The following is a 21465-nucleotide window of genomic DNA, read 5'->3' as shown; positions in this document are numbered from 1 at the left end:
CTGCGCTGTCAGATGCTGGCTCACTTCTGACCCTGTGGGTCCCAGAGCCCTGGCTTCTTGAGATTTAAAGAAAAAAAAAATCGCACTGGCAGAGACACTCACCACTCACCCAGTGCCCCGCCGGCCCGGGCCACTCCCGTCACTGCAGCCCAATCTAACACACAGCAGCACTGGGGACTTACTAGCTCACTAGTAACTTACTTAGTGGCTTCAAAGTGTAGCTGAGGCTGGGAAAATGCTTCAAGAACGAGAGCAGCACATTCTTCCAAATACTCTTGACTAGACAAGCATCAATGTGGAGGCTCTGAAAAGAGACTTGCACCTTAGTCACCCTCACCCCCTCGGTCTGCCGCCGTGTCGGGACTGCTAGGGAAAGCTCACAGTCTGAACCGCACCTGGAGTTTCGTCGTTGGCTGTGGGGCCCCTGGGCTGCTGGTTTGGGCAGTTCACTGCCCTTCCTTCCCTCTCTGTGGTGGTCTGCTTAAGTGACCACTCACTTGCCTTTCCTGAGCAGCCCTGCGACCCTCGGGGAGAAGCCCAGAGGACTGGCTGGAGAGCAGAGGGGTCAGTAGGTCCTCCTTCACTAGGAGGACCACATGTCCAGGTCCAGGCTTTCGTGCATCCGTTCAATATGATGCAGGGCCTGCGGAGGAGGCAGCTTTGTATTCGTGGAATCTTTAAGCTTCTTCTCTTCTCCCAACTTGGGGGCAATTTATTGATTTGTATGAGGAGTGAGCAGGAATGGTGATGTCAACCCAGCTTTCCGTAGGGGTATTTCGGTTTCGCCATCCACATGGAGTAGCAGGTCCTTGTTTCTCAGGCGCTCTCTCAGCCGCAGACGAAGGGCAGGTTCCAGGCCCAGCGCTCCCATCTGCCCACCCAGCGGTGGAAGGCCTGCAGCTGCCCCCGGAGAGCACAGGCCCCGGCCTGCCTCTGTTACACAGACATTTACCAGAACTGTGGGGCCCTCCTCCAAAGCCACTGCGATTCCTGAGTCTTTAGGAAAATCAAAGGCAGCTATTTTTACTCTCGGGCTCTCAAGCCACTCTGAAGGCCCGCTCCACTCGCTAATCAGCAGCCTGACAGGGGCCCTCGCACAGGTTGGCCTCCGATCCCGCTTTCAGCTAAGTCCCCACCGTTTCCTGACAGCTGCCGCCCACTCGCTCTCAGTGTTAACTTCGGACTCCACAGGCTTTTCTCTTTCTTGCTCATCTCCTCCAGCTGCTGTGATTGGAGGCAGGAACCATGCAGACTGTTCTTTCAAGTGACTCTCTAACGTCTTGCATAACCACCCTTCAGAAAAGGAGAGAGATAGGATGGCCACGTGTTCTAAGAAAAATGGAGAAATTCTGAGAAGACAAAGCCAACGTACTTGGGACCACAGAATAACTCCTTGCAATAGACCAGTCAGAGGATGGATTGAGATGTCCCCTCTTCCCGTTAGTTGTAAATGAGATTTTGGTAAAAGATGGTCTTAATCACCCCAAGCAAATGACAACCCCAAAGGGGTGAAATGCCCTCACTTGCATTCGTTCCATCGCTGGGTTTTGGGCAAAGAGGCTTCCTTGCTCTGCGGAGCCGTTTTAAAGCCCTCGAGTCATTTTTTGGCATTCCACCAGGATCTCTGGATGTCAAGTGGACGGCGAAGTGTTACTCTCCCCTCTTGTGCTAGAGGAAGCCACAGCAGCAGGACCAGGTCTGCCGCCTGCTGTCTCCCCCGCCAGCCGTCTGGCTGCCCTGTCGCCCAGACTGACCGCTTCATCGCTCAGCTCTCTGCCGATGTGGATGAAAGGTCACGGCCAGAAGGCAGGGGGGACCTGAAACAAGTCCTCACGAAGTGCCACTGCCTCTAGGTAGGCTGTGACTACCTGAGAAATCACGTTACGTCAACCTAAGAGACTCCTTATCAGACACGCAGAAACATCCTTCCTGGTGGCGGGGCAGAGAAATCAGGAAGGAAATAAAAGCTAATGATATATTCTCCAAAACACGAAACCAGTTACATCCCTCATCTCAGGTGAGAGGAAAGCCCTGTCTGCAGATGACTGACCAGGAAAGGCCATTATTTCATTTAACCCCAAGTTACTCTCCTTTGGGGCTAATAGTTCTTTGCTTGGGAATAGTCTTTTCTAGGGGAATTAGTGAATCCATTCGAGCTGCAACCAGGTGATAAAGACAAAAACCAATGTGGACTGGCAAAATGGCTCTTCCAGTCACCTGTAACAAGATAAAACTCCAGCAGAGCACTGTCATATAAAGCCATCTTAACAGAGCACTAGGAACCTACATTGTAGGTTAAAAAATTTTGAATACATTAACTTTACGGCTCACCCACCTGTAACAGAGCCAGAGATCTCACAGATGGTTAGAGCCGAGAACTGTGGGGAGAACCAGTTCCGATTCTTTATTATTCAACTGAGAGGAGTGACACCTCGAGAGGGTCAGTGACCTATCCAAAGTCACCTCATTAGTGAGTGATAGATGTGACATGCAACCTGCAGCAATACCATAAAAAACACAAATTAGACATGTCCACGCACAGGCCTCCTAGGTGGAATTGTTTCCACGTCTGGAAATCATGCCGAGGGGCTGAGGGGTACACGCTCAGTAACTGCGCCCGCCTCAGTCTTGCAGAACCTGCTTCGTGGGCTCTCACTGGTCTGGGTTCCCAAAGTGACTCAGCAAATGTGTGGGGAGAAACAGTGCTGTAAGGGTTAGACGCTGGCAGCCCTGTAGGCCTTTAAATGAGGATAAGCTTTTTGTTTTCCCAGGGTCTTAAAAAAAAACCCACGAGGGGCTTGGGGAGCAGGGAGGACCCCACACATCTCCCTGTTGTTGAGACTCTGCGGGTGAGCCTAGAGGAGGAGCAGGGCATCAGGAATCAACCCCAGGAAGTGCAGAGGAAGGCCTGGCGGTGCCCTGGCCAGGGCACCCTCTGTTGTAGAAAGAACTTCACTTCACTGGCTGTAGTTTATCCCAGTACACAACTGGAGTAGTTCTGTCAATAAAAATTCTACTTGTTAAGCATCCGGTCAGATGGAATGAATCATTGGGTGGGACTCTCCTCTCCTCCCAACCTACCCTGTATAAACCTCCGAGAGACCAGGGGACATCGCATCACTCATTCCTCTGGAGACTGCTTGCACTTCTTCTAACCTCACACTGGTCCAAGTTGGAGTGATGGGCGTCTGCAAGTTCGGCATCTGATCCCAACGTGCCCCAACATGCCCCAATGATAGGAGTGCACGTTCGCAACTTCAATCAAATCCGGTATTCACTCTGGGTTTCACTTAGTATTTTCAAGCAGTTACAAAGCAAAAAGGCCAACTAGTTTTCAAGTAAGTGACTTTATTTTTCTCTGACAATTCACAGTCAATCTCTACAAAACTTCATACTTCCTGAAAAGAATTCACATTTGGTAAATAAATCTCTACCCTAAAGAATGCATAGCTAGAAAAACACTTCAGTATATGCACGAGAGTTACTTTTCTGCTGAAGGAATCAGAGTAAAGTCAGACAATACTATGATCGATAAACAGCAATTAGAGTGTAATAAATTACAAGGTCATTAAACTCCATCCCCATATCCAATTCAATCAGCAGCTTTTTCTAGATGTGTTTCAATATTGCCAACAAAACCTGCCAGAAGTTCTCTTACAGACTGGTTTGAGCTCAGAAAGTCTCACTTCCAGCAAACAGCAGCTGTGCCACTGGGCGTCACGCTGGACCAAATTCTGCCCGACAAAGACCATTGCTACTTATAGCTTTGTGCAACCAGCGAAGGTCTTTTGGGTCAACCCCAAGGATCCTCCATTTGCCAGTCTGGCTCCTGGCCCCAAACGTCTGCTAGTCTCAACGGGCTGTCCTTCCAAGAGCTAACTTCTCTAGCTGGCCCACCTGCCTACAGCTCCCCTAGGGAAGGAGCACCCAGGCTAAGAGCCTGCAGCGACTTCCAGCGCTGAGACCAGAGGAGAGCTGGGAGCGGTGCTGCCTCCTCCCACCACTCGGCAGTGAGGATCGGTGACGGACAGGAAGGGAAATGCAAACCCTCATCTGAGAAGAAGAGTCCGAGAAGCTTACAGCTCCAGAGGGTTTTTCTGACAGAAATAATTTGGTTCTCAGCAACTATGTTCAGATTTTTGACACTAAGACTCATGACTCGTGCCCTGGCTGTTCTGAATGCACCTGTCCCTATAGCTTTGCCGTCAAACACCCTCTACCAGAAAGGAAGCTTCCCAGCACGCTGCGCAGGTTGGAGCGGCTGCAGTAGCAGAGACTCGGGAAGGCCAAGGGAGTGGGCTGGGACATTACTGAGTCGCTGCGTCTGCTTAAAGACACAGTTGCTCTGACTTTTTTGAAACTCCTTCAGAAAGCAAATGGCAGGCAGTAATTCTGCACTGATCAGGAGAGTCCAGAGATTTTGCCAAGTCCTTTACTTCTAAGTCTGTCCTACCTACCTCATGCATGTTTGAGAACGAAGTGTAGGCAACCCCAAGCCTTGTAGTTTTTAACCTTTGTTAGAGTTAGTGCTACCTAGCAAGTACGAGCTTTAGCTTCTTTCTGGCCTTAGTAGAACTTCAAGAACATTTTCCTTGCAGAAAAGCTGGTCATCCAGAAGTTGTTCCTTAGATTTTTAAGAGGATGAAATTTTGAATGAGAAACACTTTCCGACTTTACTACTAGAAATCTAGTTTACCTTGACCATGAAGCTGTAGACTGTGCCCCACCTACAGGTCCTCCCCATGCCCTGCATCCCCAGGTGGGTTTCGGAGAGCAGCACCACGCCTTCAGGTGTGTGGCTGCCGTCCGACACGTGCAGGACACACAGAAGACGCTGCTCCCCAACTGTACCACGTCACCGAGTGACACACGAGAGAAACAAAGACTTGGAGGCCAAAAGAAAGCTGACAGGATGTTCCCCAAATTTGTGGGCTTATATAGCTTGTAACCTCAGGATGATTTTAATCCCAAATCCATCAATCTTAATAAGCACTTGTTTCCTCTTTTAGAAAAACAAAAAAGCGGCAGCAGAGGGTTACCTTGCACCACTTACTCTCAGGAACCATGAAGCTATCCTTAAGATGTTCACACATAAGACCTGGCCTGGTGGCTCAAGTCGTTAGGGCACCTTCCCAATATACCAAGGTTGTGGGTTCAATCCCCGGTCAGGGCACATACAAGAATCAACCAATGAATGCATAAATAAGTGGAACAACAAATCAATGTTTCTCTAAAATTAAAAAAATTCACACACAAAACTTGTTGTATTGTTTCAAGAGGAGAAAGAAAAGCACAGAGTACCAGAATCTTCCAGCTCCTGACTGAGAGATACTGACCATGTCTTCCTTCAGACTCTAAGTCAAAAGAGTGACTCACCCGCTGTGAGGCCAGGTGGTACTGAGTGTGTTTGGCACTTTAAACCCTGAAGCTATTTGCCTGCCAGGCTGAGCAAAGAGAAACCCGGTTTGTGATGAAAGTGTAAGGGTGAGATGGATCCGCCCTTTCCTCCTGGCTTTCGGGTTTGAGAAGCAAAGCTTTAAGTGACTAAGTGCTTGCACCCCACGCCCGACCTGTGCCCCAAGCGCTTCGGGCTTCGTCCAGACGTCGAGATGCCTCAGGATCACACACACACTTCCTCTCACTTTTCTGTGACTTTTCTGTAAGACGATCAGGGAAGACCTGTGAAGGGATCCTTGTCACCCACTCCTGGCCTGACAGGTACCACTCTGTACGCTCATTCACGTCACCGCACCTCTGATCATGGGGAGTGAGTGGGATGGTGGGCGGCGGCAATCAGAAGGACCTCACACACACCTCTCTCCTGCTTTGCCCCGTGACCCATCCGAGTGCCTGCAGACTAAGGAAGAGGGACTCAAGGACACCCTGAAGCTGAGGTCCTCCGCAGAACAGACGTGTGTAAACTGTGCATAGACCACAGGTTAAGACAGCAGCCAGGTATCGGCAGGTGGCTTCATAAGTGAACCGCCAAACAGGTTAGGTTAGAAGGAGAAGCTCTTATACAAGCTTTGGGAAATGGGAGTAAGGTAACAGCCGAAGGGTTGAGAAGAACCACTCGAGTAACAGGGAGCTATGCCCTCTGCGCTATATGTCTGGGTGGTCAGAGAATGCGTCTAGGTCACTGCCGGTATGACTGGACCCTGACGTTAGAGACGCCTGCAGCTTGGCCCAAGCCTGCGGAGCCCTGCCCTTGATGGCCTCTAGCAGGAGCTGCGTCTGCTCCTTTAGTTGGTCTAGCTCCACCTGAGTGGCCTGGTTCTGACGGATCAGCTCCTTGGTTTTCAAAGTGATCTCCAGCAAGCCGGACTTGTGCAGGACCACTAGGGTGTTCTGAAAGCGCCTGTGCTTGCTCTGCCGCTGCTCCGCGAAGATATCCGGGCTGCGGCAGAGGTGCTCCGCGGCCCACAGAGGCGAGCTGTAATTAGCTGGCAGCGGGGAGAGCGGGGAGTTGCTCTCTAGCCCGTGCGGAGTGCTGTCTGAGGCACAGACAGGACTGGCGGGGGAAGCAAAGGTCAGACTGGGAGCTTTAGCCACGTGGCTGCTGGACACTGGCTGGAGAGTCTGTGGACTTCCACCTGCCGCTAGGGAGGGCACACCCGGCAGGGCTGCGTCCTCTGCCAGCTTGGTGCCGGGGGGCACCGCAGGTGGGGGACTGGAAGACACAGCATCAGTCCGGGTGGGCTCACTGGCAGGCGAGCTCGGCCCGGGTCTCTCAGTGCAGACTTTCTTCTGCGTTCCACGTTCTCTTTCCTTGGGGCTGAGGGAAAGGCCCCTTTTGCCTGGATGTGGGGCTATTTTGGTATAAGAATTCAGAATGGGCAAGTAGTTCCTGGAGTCCGACTTCTTCTCACCAGCGTGACAGGGCCGGACGGGAGACGGGACAGATGGATGGAGGAGCAAGAACGGAGGCTGTGCCGAGATCACTTCGAAGGAGGGCTGGACAGTCCAGGACTGGAGCTGGGAGGAGCCGCCGCCCTGCAGACAGAAGAGCAGCACAGTGCGCGTTACCTGCTGGGGGGACGTTACCTGCTGGGGGGACGGCGCCCCCGGGCCTCTGCTGAGGGCGGGGCAGAGAGATTCGGAGCAGGTGCAGGTGCAGAAATGCCTCACATATAGAGTAGCCCTTTCTCGGGAGCACAACCGGAGAAGTGGCTTACGAATCCATTCAGGCCCCGTGTCACCTTTTTTTTTCTTTTCCTAAGGGAAAACTGAAGGGAGTGTCTATTTTTATTCGAGTGCTATCACTCAGGAGGAGAAATTGTCGGTAGGTGAAGTAATGACAGTAAAGGTCACAACCGAGGCAATAAAAATATAAATAGTACAATCTCTTGGCATAAGTTAAAATGTGCTAATCTCCAGATTATAAATGTGACTTTACGTCAAAGTCTATCTTCGTTTAGTTACATCTGGAACCTCTTTTACCTGAACACAACTTTTGGTTAAAAAGTTATATGTTGTCGGGAGTCCACACACAGGCCCCTTTGTGAGGTGGTGACAACCAACGATCATAAAGCCACTCGAGATAATACCAGTTGCCGTGCTCTGTGGCTTACTGCAGGCTAGCCCTGGGTGACATCACACGGACTGTTTCCATAACAACCTGCAGGGCAGTTGCCACTTCCCTTCCCAGATCGGAAACTGGGGTGTAGAAAGTTGAAATAACTTGCTTTCTGTGAACGAGACACTAAAGGACAGAGCTGGGGTCCCACCCTCTGACCCTAAAACCCATCCTGACCATTTCAATACATAGCATTTACTATATTACTCCTTGAATATATTTTTATTTTTAATTAAAGTACTGATTCAGATGGAAATCTATAATAAAGAAGGGCATGGCTATCTATTTCCAACATTTTTAAAAAGATTTTATTAGTTTATTTTTAGAGAGAGGGGAAGGGAGGGAGAAAGAGAGAAACATCAGTGTTTGGGTTGCCTCTGGAGCGCCCCCTACTGAGGACCTGGCGTGAAACCCAGACATGTGCCCTGACCAGGAACCAAAACACCGACCCTTTGGTTCGCAGGCCAGCACTCAGTCCACTCAGCCACACCAGCCAGGGCTATTTCCAACATTTAAAAGCCAGTCCAGTTCCAGTCCAGTCACAAAGATCTGAGTGTCCAGGCCAGGCAGAGAGCCCGCCAGAGGCTCTTATCCTTGGTGGGGAGGTCGTGTGATCTGGCTGGAGAAAGCTACCTCCCGCACGCACACACCATCTTGCACGCATTTCAGACTCTTCCAAGTGTGACTAGTCACTTTAGGCTCATCTCCTGGGCAAAGGTTGGGGTGACCCGGAGAGCCCGTCTCGGAGCCCTCTTGGTGCTCCAATACACTCCGGGACATACGTGAGCAAGCAGTGTGAACCCGAGCACCACGCTGCCCCATCACAGGAGGTCCAAAGTCAGTGGCCTCTCCAAGCTCAGCTCAGTCCAGCTCAGTCAGGAGCAAAACATCAGGCTATTCTCCTCCTCACTCCCGCCTCCGGGTGGGCCTACAAGGCAGATGGGTCCAGGAAATACCTAATTCCTTTCTTTTCTGAATTGATTCCACTGGATTCCTCCTGATGCTGCTGTTATGCCCACTGCCATGCTAGACACTTAGCTTATTCTAATTATTAGATTTTACAATGTATTACTTTTTTTTTAAAGATTCCATTTACTTAGAGAGAGGGGGAGGGAGGGAGAAAGAGAGGAAGAAAAACCACCACTTGTGAGAGAAACACTCATCAGTTGCCTCTCACGCCCCCAGCCATGGACCTGGCCCACAACCCAGGCATGTGCCCCAACCAGTAACCATCCAGCGACCTTTCACTTTGCCAGATGACACCCAACCCACTGAGCCTTGCCAGCTAGGGCTCCAGTCTATTATTCATGCTGAAATCATCTGAGGGAACACGGGACAAGATTTTAGACTTGGCTACCATCTCAGAAACATTTCACATAAAGCCTTTGTGTTGAAGATGAGGAAACTGATGACCATCATGCTTAAGTAACAGTGTGCAAGATCACACAGACCAGTGGCAGACCTGGAATCAGACCTCAAAAGGGGAATATCTAAAACCAAGACATCACACAATATACACAGATGTTTAAAAGTATATCACTATTTCAGCCCTGGCTGGTGTAGCTCAGTGGACTGAGTGTGGGCCTGCGAACCAAAGGATCATGGTTCGATTCCCAGTCAGGGCACATGCCTGGGTTGCAGGCCAGTTCCCAGCAGGGGATGCACGAGAAGCAACCATACATTGATATTTCTCTCCCTCTCTCCTTCCCTTCCCTTCTAAAGATAAATTTAAAAAAACAACGACAAAAAAATAAAAGTATATCACTATTTCAATCTTGGGATATGCTGGATTCTAGCATGTGCGGAAAAGAACGAGACAAAACTCCTAGACTAAGCCAGGACTTCGGCCTGGTGACCTCAGCTCTCCCAAGCCTCCCATCCAGCAGCCTGGCAGCCCAGCAGCCCTCCCTGCAGGTCTTTGTCCTGCAGACGGCAGCTCTGCCGGGAAAGCCCGCTCATCCTGCAGCTGCGGGCTGTCCTCAGCCCTCGGAGCTGCCAGCCTCGCCTACGACAAGGAAGGCATACAAACACAGACACACAAGAAACAGCGACAAGGGTGCCAGAGAGGGAGGTGGGGAGAGGAAGAGCCGGGGAATGGAAGCCCTGGGCATGGACGCTCTGGGCAGCGCCTCAGTGCTGGTGGGGTGGACCAGCGAAGCTCATTTGGGCTCCATTTCGTGTCTTGATTCTCTCTCTTTGTTCAAAAAGCAGAGCTGTCCTTCCCACCGAGATGTGATTTGCCAAGCAAAAATCTTCAAATTCTTTTTTCTGAACTCACCAGGATGCCTTGTTGAAAATCAGTCTGTGTTCCTCAGACATAACTGGGGAATAGTTAAGACGTTAAGGTGTTGTGTCAGGCCAAAGGCATGAATGTTCTTCTGCCGAGGGTGGGAAGGTCAACAATATAAAGCCAGATTTCACATGTCACTAGCTTCAAGCAGCCTCATCAATGAACCCACGGACCCACGTGAGAACCGATATAATTTAGAGCAAAGTGGGGAAGGGTTAAACATTCTTTAACCCAGTTCGCGTGATTAAGTTCTCTGTTTCAAACATGGGGCTCAGATTTTCACCTAAATCTTCTTTTCTTGCACATCTGGACCATAATCACGTGTCACGTACAGCTGTGTAACAGGGCCCACAGCGGGGTCTCTAAGCTCCAGGGCAAAGCTGTGTGGCCTCTGCTGGGACAGCCGTCCCTGCACCACTGAGCTGCTTTCTCACTGGTGACACGTCTCCAGCTGATTACCGAGAAAATGCTCAACGTGACCTGAGAGACATGGAAATTGCCTCTGCCTCTCAAACAGATAGATGCATCCTACATTTCTAAACTCCCGGGGCGTTTCAAATTAAAAAGAGATCCTTTTGTTTACACCCTAAACTCTCTCACATATAGACTTGCACTGGAAGTTATGACACTTCCATCTGGTTCCTTCCCACGAGACTAAAGAATTCTGGTACCGCCCTGGCTGGTGGGCTCAGCTGGTTGTGTGTCGCCCCCTAAACTGAAGGGTCGCCAGTTCTATTCCCAGTCAGGGCACAGGCCTGGGTTGCGGGTTCAGTCCCCAGTTGGGACACATATCGGAGGCAACTAACTGATGTTCCTCTCACATCAGTGTTTCTCTCTTTCTCTGGAATCGATGGATCTATCCTCTGGTGATGATAAAAGAAAAAAGAATTCCAGTGTCCCTGTGAACAAACCAGGGATACAAAAATAAACCAGCCTCGCCGTGTGGAACATGAGAACACACGTCACAACTCCTGCAGCCCTTTTCACACTGCTGTCCGTGGTGGAGAGAAAACGTCCTCTCCCCAGGACGGCGCGCACCCTGCCTGCCTGCCTGCCGGTGGTCTGCCCCGGCACCTTCGTTTGCAAAGGCGTCGGGAGAGGACGTCCCTCCTCACCTGTCTGACCAGCACGTTCTTCATGACGACCATGGGGGACAGCGTGGGCAAGGCACCGCCTGCCGTCTTGGAGTTCCGCCCCGGCCTGTCCGGCCGGCTCCAGCCCGAGGCACCCGGCACGTCCTCGGCGTCCATCCGCTCGGCCGAGCTCAGACATTCCGAACCCCCATCTGGCGGGCAGAAAAACGGTCGGTTCACTCAGGACAGGGGCTCCTAGGCAGGCCTCCCAGGGAGTGGGGGGCGGCACCCCTTGAAACTGGATGGAACGTTCCTGGGATGGGTTTTTGTGGATTTTTCGGAGGGCAGGGTCTTTCACTTTCAATGGATTCTCAATGGGGTCCATAACTCTCTCTGCCACCCCAAAAGCCGGACTGCCCTGGGACCCCCTCCTACCTCTCTCACAGGCAAGGGCCTGCGTCCATTCGGGCTCGTGACAGCAGTCCCCACCGGTGCACCGGGGAACCACCGTGCATCACTGAGAGGGGCGGGTGGTGTGTGCATGACCCGGGACAAGACGAAGGCCTCCGAGGGGCTCTGGGCCTCCCACGATGGAATTATAACAACAACAAAACCAGTCTGTAAACCTCAAAATTTATATCCATGCTGAAACTAAAACAGCTTCTTTCTAAGTTTTCTAATGGTAAATTCTGGGCAAGTTCACCAACGCTGAAGTTAAAATGTGTCTGTCTTTGTTGCTCCCTCCACCGGGTTAGGTGCCTCCTTCGCTGGTGCCTTAAGGACCCCACGGGCATGCTGACTAGGGGTCCTGATGACTGGGGGTCCTGCACCCTGGGATACAGATGCTCTCCGAAGAAAAGAAAATAGACTGACCTCGTGTGATCCGTCAAAAAGTACTCAGCTCCCTGCTGGAGAAAACCCAGAGACAGCAGTAGCCCTGTGAGGAGCCTGGCGGGGGCGGGGGGGGGGGGGGGGGGAGTTGGTGCTCACCGAGGCTCTTAGAGTAATCTGGATGAGGCAGGACCTGAATGTGACTTTAATTTAAATGAGGACAACGGTCAACACTTGCATTTAAATCAGAGTCTCCAGGGACGCTTTTAGAATTACAGATGTTGGGGTCCTCCCCTCAATCCACGGGACTAACTCATCTGGTACCCAGGCAGCTACAGGTTCACAATTGGGCACCTCTGGTTAAGAACCATGAGGCCAGAAACAAAGACCTTGGGAGCAGAGTGCACAGCTGGTGCCCGCGTCTTGGTTCCTAAACGCCATCCTGCACAGAAAGGAAACCAGGGCTCCTTGGATTCCAAGTCTTTGGCAGGAAAGGTTAAAAATGAGCCTGGACATCTTATGGTCCCAGAAAACAAAGAGGTACTCAAACACAAATGGAGGGTGTCAAAAAGACACGGGGGAGCTAACGGGAAGGCCAAATCTGGGGCAATCTGAGTATAGAAAAGAATAGTGATAATGTATCAACACAATGAATTACAAAAGAATTCCATGAACCACCGTGATACTCAAAAACGGGGTGAGGGGGGAAAGTGCTTCTTTCCAAAGAATGTCAGCTAATAAAATGTACAAGGACTAATAGAAGTAGATCGCTATTTTTAAACCACAAAAGCAGTAATTGATTTGGGCAAAGACCATCGATGGATGCTAAAATTACTGGTCAAGAGTTTGCAGGGAACAGGATAGTCACACAATCTCAAAATCTCATCTCATACCATGCTTATAATTACAAGGAGAAAAGGGCACTTTTACAATAGGAAACCTAGTATAGTACCTTAACCAAGTATTAAAACTGCCTTAAACTGAGTGATCAGCCAGAGCATCGCCAAGAGTAAGCCACATTTAAGAGTTTCCTTGTATGTGCAATGAGAAGGATGTTAACAGAAAAAAGAATGTAGTAGTCTGGTAAAAGGAATGTTTATCCTGGTTCTAGTCATCGGGAAGCTACCAGAAGAATCCAGAGTGTGGGGCATTCTACAGAGTAGGCCTAACTCATTCAAAGATGTCAATGTCATAAAAAAGAAAAAAAAAACACAGAAAAGGAAAGATGAGGGCGCTGTTCTGAACTAAATACGACGAAAACGACAGGGCAACTAAATGAAAGGCACCGACTTCAATAGACTCTGGATATACAACAGACCGCATGACTCACGGCCGTAAAGGACACTATTGGGACGATGGGAAAAACTCGGAGTGTGGACTGCAGCTGATTAATAACTGCAGATCATGCCGTGCTCTCAGGTAACTGAAATGATAAGGCGGGCAGTGACGAAATCACTGGCACTGGCCCTGATGTGGCCAGACGTGTTCACTGGGGTCACTTTCTGGAGCACAACATGTCCGGTCGGTCTTACTAGAGCCTGTGTCCGACCGGCACAGTGCTTCGTGAAGGTCTTCCGCGTGGGGAGCAGGGAAGCTGTCAGAAGCCCTGTCCAGACCTCGGGGCAGAGTAGAAAACAACTATCCTGACAATGGTGGAAAGAGCCAAAATGTCAACAGTACTGAGAAAAATAGGTGGTGGGATGATGAATGATGTTTATTTTTTTCTTTGCATGTCTCTACATTTCTAAGCTTGTATAATGAACATGTATTACCTTCGTGACATGAAACACAGATGAAAACAAGCATGACATCCAAAGAAAAAACAGGCATGAAGCCTGCGTGTTTCCCAAACCTGTCTGATCACACCAAGCACCAGAAACTCTGGGCCCTCCCCTAAGACCCTTGATGTGCCAACGTCCCGGAGAGGGGCCTGGGGAGCAGTGTTTTTTCCAAAGGCCTCAGGTGGGCCTTACGAGGAGGCAAGCTTGAGAAACAGTGCAAAGCGATAGAGAAGAGCCCCGAGGGCTACACGCTGGCCCTCCCCTTTCAGGACCATCCTTATTTTAATTCCTTGGTCAGTCGGTGCTCTGTTCCTCCCTGAGCAACAGTCTATCTGTAATTTTCTGTCCACTGGGGGAAAATGTAATACACCAACCTAAGGATGAGGCAGATCTACTATTCCTAACAGCTGTACTTCTCGCAATAAGCTAAGGAATCAACAGGACGGACTGACTAGTCTCGGGGAGGCGGGATGACATCCGCCTTCCTCTGGAAGGGTTCCGCCTCAGGGTGGCACCCCAGCCGGAGTCCCCAGCATCACTGTCTGCCTCCCCCGGGACAAAATGTTGACACTAGAGCCATAGTCCAGTGTCAAGACCACCCTCGGACCTGGACATGGAAAAGAGCCTCAGCACAAAACCAAGATTCCCTGGGTGTGCAGCTGGCCCTTTCAGGTAAGATTTAAGACAAGCCGCTAAGGAAAATCATTCTACTTTCTTAGCCCCGAGGACGCTCAAGTTTGGAACTGGGCCCAGAGGCTCACAGTCCGAACATAGGACGCATGGCTCCCGTGAGGGTGGGCTGTAGAGGGGAAGCATTTTTGAGCACAGCAAAATTACCTTCTTAGCAAAAAAGTTATCTTAACAAATGCTATGTTACTTTTGTTTAATCTGTTACTTGGAAACAGCATGCAGTATTTTTCCTGCAGTGTAACTATTCCCATGAAAAAGGAGCTAAGACAGCAGAATTATGGGTACCGAAATTTTTTTTCCAGTAACCATTTGCAACCGTTGGAAATGTAAGATTTAAAACTGAGCGTCTGAGTTGAAAAAAGAGGTCAAAATCATTCCTTTGCAACTAACCCCAAGGTCACTCTGATGTGTACCTTGCCACAGAATTACCATTTTAAAAGATCACATATTTATTTACTCTGTACATGAGAGCTTCCCATCCTTACCACACAAATGAGTGATAGGGAGGAACTTTACAGTGTAGAAGGGAGGAGGTATTTTTAACCTGAAAATCCGGAGTCCTTGTCTGACTCGGCAGCTGCGGTGCCCAGTCGACGAGCCCCCTTTTTCGCCTCCGCGCCTTTGCCCGGTTTGGCCGAGGGTCTCCTGGGGCTCTCTCTGGGTGGGTTTTTCCTCTCCATGTTTTACTGGGCTGGAAGCAAATGCATCTGGAGTGCCCTGTGGAAACAACAATTATGTAAGAAGTCCATCCCTAGAGAGCTGAAACAGGTGATCGAAAATGGTGCGTAAAGTGAGTCTCGAAAAACACTGGCCTCACCCACTTCCTCTGCGTCTCCTCAGGGGTCTCAACTGAGGAGGCTTCAAGTTTACTAAACACTAGAAGGGTTTCCACCCAAAAGGAGGTTCACTGTCCTCTCCCTGCCCTCAAATTCCATTACAGATTCAAGGCACACAGGCCACATTCAGCGGAGGCTTTGTAAACAGCTAACAAAGGCGCATTTGAGTAGGCTTCTGGACCCGGTAAGTCACCCTGGAGGGAATGCCCATCTGGGACGAGGCTTGCTTTCCCAGGACACACTCGCCACCTCCCACGGTGTGGTTTCTCAAATTAACCTTTCACTTCTTTGGATGTTTTACTGAACAGAGCAAAAACAACTCCTTATATATGCATGCTCCCTTTTGGCTTAAAAAGAACTTTTATGCACAGAGAAGATCATATAGAATAGTGCTTTGCTTCTATAAAAGCCTGTAACATTATTTCTGCTAATGTTACCTCAAGCCCATAACATTATTGCTGTTGATGTTGCTGTACCTCTTTAGGGAAAAGGAGGTTGAGGTTCAGATTACGTCACATTGAGTCATTTATAAATATTTAGCAAGTGCCCACTATGAACCAGGCATTGTGCTGGGACGGGGGATACAGGGTGAGCCAAATAGACACGGTCTACTTCCTGGAGCTGGTATTCTAGAGAGAGAGTCAGACATAGACCAAGTAATCACACAAAATAATCATAGCTGTTATTTAGATAACAGCTATGAAGGGGCGGGGCTAATAGTCTAATAGTCTGGGGGACAGGGAAGTGACATGCAGCTGGGATCTGGGGGATCAGCCAGAGCTACTGGGAGTTAGCAGAAGTTCAAAAGTGAGCTGGGGGAGGGGCCTGCAAGTGTGAGGTCCTCAGGGAGAAAGAAGCCTGACCCCTACAAAGAGTTGAAAGGCCAGGGAGGCCAGGGCTGGGTGGGGTGGGGTGGGGGTAAGGCCACGCCCAGACACAGGAAGGGTTGGTGGGGGCCAGAAAGGCAGCGCCTTGTAACCCATGTTGTAAAGACTTCAGCTATTAAGAGTGACGGGAAGTCACGGAAAGATTTTAACGGGAAGCGTGTGATCGGATCTGCATTTCTAAAGCGTGTGGATGCTGGACTGAGACTAAAGTAGGAAGAGGCCAGAGTGGCACTAAGATCATCTAGACACTGCTGTTCGATGACACAGTCCAGGTGACATAAGATGGCGGCAGTGGACACGCAGAGAAGTGAATGGACTGGAGACACATCTAGGAGGCTAACTGGATGGGGCTCAGTGACTGTATGTCAGGGGGCAGATGGTGTTGGGCACCAAGAAGGGCCCAGAGGACATGTGGTGAGGTGGCCGGGCTGATTCAGTTCAGGCCACTGCGGGAAGTGGCTGCGGGCCATGTGAGTGGAGACACTGTCACATGGACCTGTTGGGAGCCCGGGAAGAGGTCTGGATTCGCCCCAGTGACACAGAGCGTGCCCACAGCAGATCCATAACTGAGCTCAGAGCAGAGAATTAGACGAACGAGTACTTCCAAGGGCTAGCAGAGGCTGAAAATGCTCCAGATATTTTAACTAAGCCATCTGAGGCACTGAGAACTGGTGACAAGAACACAGAGACACAACAGGGCTAAAAAGACAACAGGAGGCCGACAAGGACAATGACAATAATAAAACTGGGAAGTGCTGGGCTGAATGTTTGTGCTCCCCTCGAATCCACGAGTTGAAACCCTAACCCTCAGGATTAGGAGGTAGCCTTTGGGAAGTGCTTAAATCCTGAGGGTGCAGCCCTCGGAGCAGGATTAGAGCCTTGTAAAAGAGGCTCCAGAGAGCTCCCAGCCCCTTCTACCGTGTGAGGACACAATGAGAAGTCCATGACCCAGAAGTGGGCCCTCACTGACCACGCTGGCCCTCTGACCTCGGACTTCCAGCCTCTAGAACCACTAGAATAAATTCCTGTTGTTAATAAACCACCCAGTCTGTGATATAGCAGCCCAAGTGGACTAAGGTGTAAGCAAAGCCTAGTGACACTTTAATTCATAATCCACTTGCAGCTCCATCCAATTGTCCCGGGTACAGAGAAGCATGAGCCCCCCGCCAAACAGCACTGTGTCTGGAATACCCTGCAATGCCAAGTCTGAACATTTCTGCTAATACGGGATCTCATGAAGAACATCAACTACTCCAGAAGCAGAGGAGGGATTCAAAATAAAATGAAATAGAAGACAAGGGTGCCTATGAGCATCTCTGAGCAACCCTCTTGCTCATACTTTTGCATACAGTATAAATGGACTAAAGGGAACACACTAATCTGAATGAGACTGAATTTTAAACACAACTCCAAGCAAAACTTATTTTGTGCCACATCAACCTCATTTCAGGGAACTGGTTTCCCATGTCAGACTAAGCAGTCTCTGACAGGTCAAAGGGTTAGTCCTTTGTGCACAGAAGATAGACAATGGCACTGTCACGTCTCACACAGCATTATGCAAAAGCAACATCTCCGTGTTGGGACGGCCAGGAAGGCCAACAGCATGGACAATACGGCTTAAAAAGTAGAGTGACGTGTGAAAATGTATCTCTAATTAGGTCGTGATCCTTTTATGTGAAACCCAACGAATGTGCATGTGCGTGGTTTCGTTTCCCTGAAATAACACCATCTGAAAGTGAATAGGAGGCTTCTTCAAAATGGGAGGAGCTGTAGCTTGTGGATGGGCCGTCGGACTTTTTCAGGTCTGACCCTGCTGTTGATTTAGATTAGGAAAGAGGCTCATGTTAGCTGCAACTGATTAAGAACTTGACCGCCCTGGCTGGTGTGGCTCAGTGGGTTAGGCGTTGTACTACAAACTGAAAACGCACCCGTTTGATTCCCTGTCGGGGCACATGCCTGGGTTGTGAGCCAGGTCCCTGGCTGGGGGTGTGCAAGAGGTAGCCAAGTGATATTTTTCTCACACACTGATGTTGCTCTCCCTCTTTTTCTCCCCCCCCCCTAAAAATTAAAGGAACTTGACAAAGTTTTCCATTATCTTACAAAATATAGATTGTTTTCCAGGTATTTTAAGATAAAGAATCCCAGTTTAGTCTTCTGCAACCCTTGTGACAAGACAAGGGCTTGCTGCTGATAGGAAAATGTGGTTCGTAGAGCTACAGAAGCTACCGAGGAATTTATTCTGGCCCATCATGGACCTGCAGGACAATACTGATGGTGGAATCGAAACGCTGAAACACTGACAAACTGGTGAAAAGGAAAACAGATGCTAAAATGTTAGATCCTGGGGAACTGGTGGCAGTTGGAAGTAAAAACCACACGGTCCGCTGGAGAATAGTAAGTGAACTACGCTGGATGCGCAAGTGTCTAAAAACGTGAACGCCTCCGCCCTCAGTTCTCACTATGCAGCAGAAAGCCTTAATGCCCAGGGGCGTCCAACAAAGTTGGAGAACACAGGGCTGCCTCCCACCCTGGCCCCTCTGCTCCGAGAGGGGCACTTCCTTCCCGGAAGTGGCACTGAGGACACACCAGCCCGTGAACAGCAGACCCACTCACGTGCACATGGTAGCAGACAGGGCTTTCCCAGGAGAGGGGCCGAGTAATGGTGTCTATCCCGGCGCTCTCACACCCAGCGCCAGAAGGACGGCAAAGTCCGAAAACCTCAGAAGGGTTTTTCCTTCCTCCCCAGTGTTATTTTGCAATACAGACAGATGCTCATGAGCTGACGAGGGGTTGAAAATGGGTTACCACGCTGTCACCCACTGTGTCATCTCTGCTTCCTGACACAGACTGGAAACCAAAAAAACTGTCTTACAAACATGGCATATCCTCAGTGCTTGACTCTGCGTTAAAAGGACTCCACTGTAAGCTCCCTGAACTGTCAGGATCAACCCTAATTGGGCCCCTTACTAAATGCACAGGCAACACAGGGTCCAAAGGTCCGCAGAGAGAACAGTGAGTGCTAAAACTTATCATGAAAGTGAATGTAAATATAGAGGTTTATATAAACAGGTACTCGATAGCATTCTAACAAGCGCTCCACAGCATTTGGCTCTATTTTTGCACTTCTACCACTCAAGCTTATTATTTGTCTCCTCAGCATCAACAGTTTGGGTGCTGGGTTTTCCTTATTTTTGCAAAACTCAGCCCCCAACAATATGTATGAGGGACTCAAGAGAATAATGAATTCCTCCAGCTCTTCTGTCCTGCTGGGACTCACTGACAGCCCCAGCAGCTTGGCTGTCGCTGAAATACCTGAACAGCTGGAAGGTCAAGATTCTGCATTTCCAAACACCACTGTCGCCGCCACATCTAACTTCCAGTTCTGGTCTCCTGCAGGAAGCAGGTCTCTCATCTACCCCTGATTCTCCGAGGAAAACAGGGATAAATCCATCAACCAAACTAAGGTTGGGTAACCCCAAAACAATCTCTATGATGATGTAGCCTTATGGTAAAAAGGAGAACTAAGGTTTACATGGAAAGGATCTGAAATGCTGCTCTTGGATCTCTCCTTTTATAGATACTTGGCAACTTTCCCGGGAGCTCAAGTTCCCTTTAAAATGTGTCACATGTATAACACGCGTGCATGCACAGAGTTGTGAGGAGAAAGCCCAAGCAGAGACTTAAATACAATAAAGTGACAAGGCCATAAGGCCTCTCCACCCAGAAAACCATGAATAATCCCAGTTAGAATTACTAGGTTTCTCTGAAGTCATTTTCTCTTGGTCTGCATGTTTGGAGATACCATCCTGGGGAAATATCTGTATTATAACTGGGGAAACGTCTATTGTAACAGAGAACACCCCTACCCATCTACCTAGATCTCTAATATTTATCTTCCCCTTCACATCCATTTTCATTCCTCCACTCGGCTGCAAAAAATCCATGTCAAAGGTGCTACACCCCGATCCCATACAATGTCCTCTGTTTGGCACCTGGTATGGCTCACTCCATTCTCCTCCCCTCAAACTCCCTGCTTCCAGCAGGGCCCACAATACCTGTGCCCACCTCCCCATCCGCGTCAGCCAAGGCTGCAGCTGTGCCGGGCAGCAGGAGCACCCTCCAGGCAGGCGAGCCTGCCAGCTCGGCAGGGTGGAACTGGGCAGACCCTACTAGGACGGTGCTGTGGCTGGCATTCCACCAACCTCCCGGGGCGAACGCCCAGGCAGTGCATACTGCCAGGACTTGGGCAATAACGGAGAGCCCGAATTCGGGCTGCACCTGGGCCTGGATCCGAGCTCCGCTCAACCCAGCCACCAACCCCTTACTTGGTACTTCTTCCCCATCTCGCCGACCCCGGCACCCTGCCCGGCCGGCTGGCCACCCAGGGGAAACAAACCAGCCAAGTGAGGGAGTGACAGCAGGTCTCTGAAAAAGATAGCACACCTGTGCCCCGGACCCCTCACCGGCTTACCAGCTCCCACACCCACTCACCTGCCCCTTCCCTGCCCCTCCGTTTATAACTTGGCAGGGGGCCTTCAGGCTCTCCCCCTGCCCGGAAGCCCTGCAGGCTTTAACCTCAGAGACCCTGGCCCCCCGGTCTTGCACCCCTGGCACCAAACACAAGCCCCCTCTCGGGACAGAGCCCCGTCCCCACCCGTGATTCCTTCCCCCAGGCAGTCCCACCCCACGCAGCCAAACCAACCAAGTCGGAGAGGGACGCACAGCATCAGATCCCACCATTTGGCCTTCTGGCCCCCAAAAGTCCAAGTTCCTCCTCTTGACTACCTCGCGTCCCTTCTTTCCCCTACTCCCACCTCCTTTCCCCACGCTCCTCGCCCAAACCCTCTCTTCGTGCGCCCAGTCCTCTTTTCTCACCTAGGGCCGAGGTCGCCGCTTCACGACCAACCTGCGGGTCAGGTGGCGCATGCGCCAGCCCGGCCTTGCCGCTCCATGACAACCCAGTAGTCGCTGGATCTCCAACAATACCCCCGCCCCTCGGCCTCCCGCCCCTTTCTCCTCCCTCCGCCCCCGCGGTGGCTTCCTCCAGCCACGTGACCGGCTCGGAGGACCCAACACCACCGAGACTGCTCGCTGTTCTCCTAGAAGGGCCTTTGGAGGTGCACACTGTTCCCGCCTCCGCCGGAACGCGAGCTCCGCTCGCCGCGCAGGGAGCGTGGACGCCCCGAAGAGGCTGGCGCTGTCTCGCAGAGGGCGGATGTCTCTATGGTCGTCTCCCCGGCCGTGTCGCCATTTTGTACGGGGGACGGTTAGCCTGGAGCAGCTCGGGGTATGCTTCGTGGGTGGGGTTTGGAGACGCTTCTTACGAACAGGGCAGGAGGCATGATTCTCTTGTGGGAGCGGGTGGAGATTAGCTAGGAGAACAGGCTCTGGTTTTGGACGCCGCGACACCGGTAGGGGTGGGGGCCACGACCGGCCGTGCTGACTGGCACGCGAGCGCGTGGCAGCGGCGTCCGGCGTGGGAGGACAGGCGGACAGCCTCG

The 21465-nt window shown here is 50.8% G+C and overlaps 1 protein-coding gene across 6 annotated transcripts; it reads right to left on the bottom strand.

Moving 5' to 3' along the window:
* Positions 1-3333: 3333 nt before the first annotated feature.
* CIPC (CLOCK interacting pacemaker) lies at positions 3334-20937 on the bottom strand. Of its 6 annotated transcripts, none has more exons than XM_037145246.2 (4): positions 20687-20708; positions 14786-14958; positions 10982-11151; positions 3334-6993 (listed from the first exon to the last, which is right to left on the bottom strand). In XM_037145246.2, the coding sequence occupies exons 2-4, from the start codon at positions 14919-14921 to the stop codon at positions 6103-6105; spliced, it is 1197 nt and encodes a 398-aa protein (XP_037001141.2). In that variant the 5' UTR covers positions 14922-14958; positions 20687-20708; the 3' UTR covers positions 3334-6102. The 6 variants fall into 6 exon arrangements, with proteins under 6 accessions (XP_037001141.2, XP_037001140.2, XP_037001138.2 ...); XM_037145245.2 differs by having other exon boundaries at positions 20667-20688; XM_037145243.2 differs by lacking the exon at positions 20687-20708 and adding an exon at positions 20020-20122.
* Between the last annotated feature and the right edge of the window lie 528 nt (positions 20938-21465).

This window comes from Artibeus jamaicensis, unplaced genomic scaffold (genome assembly GCF_021234435.1).
Source record: "Artibeus jamaicensis isolate MK-2021 breed Jamaican fruit bat unplaced genomic scaffold, CSHL_Jam_final contig_851, whole genome shotgun sequence".
In the NCBI taxonomy this organism is placed as follows: Eukaryota; Metazoa; Chordata; class Mammalia; order Chiroptera; family Phyllostomidae; genus Artibeus; species Artibeus jamaicensis.
The sequence above is the reverse complement of the archived record's forward strand: the minus strand, read 5'-3'. Positions and strand labels throughout refer to the sequence as shown.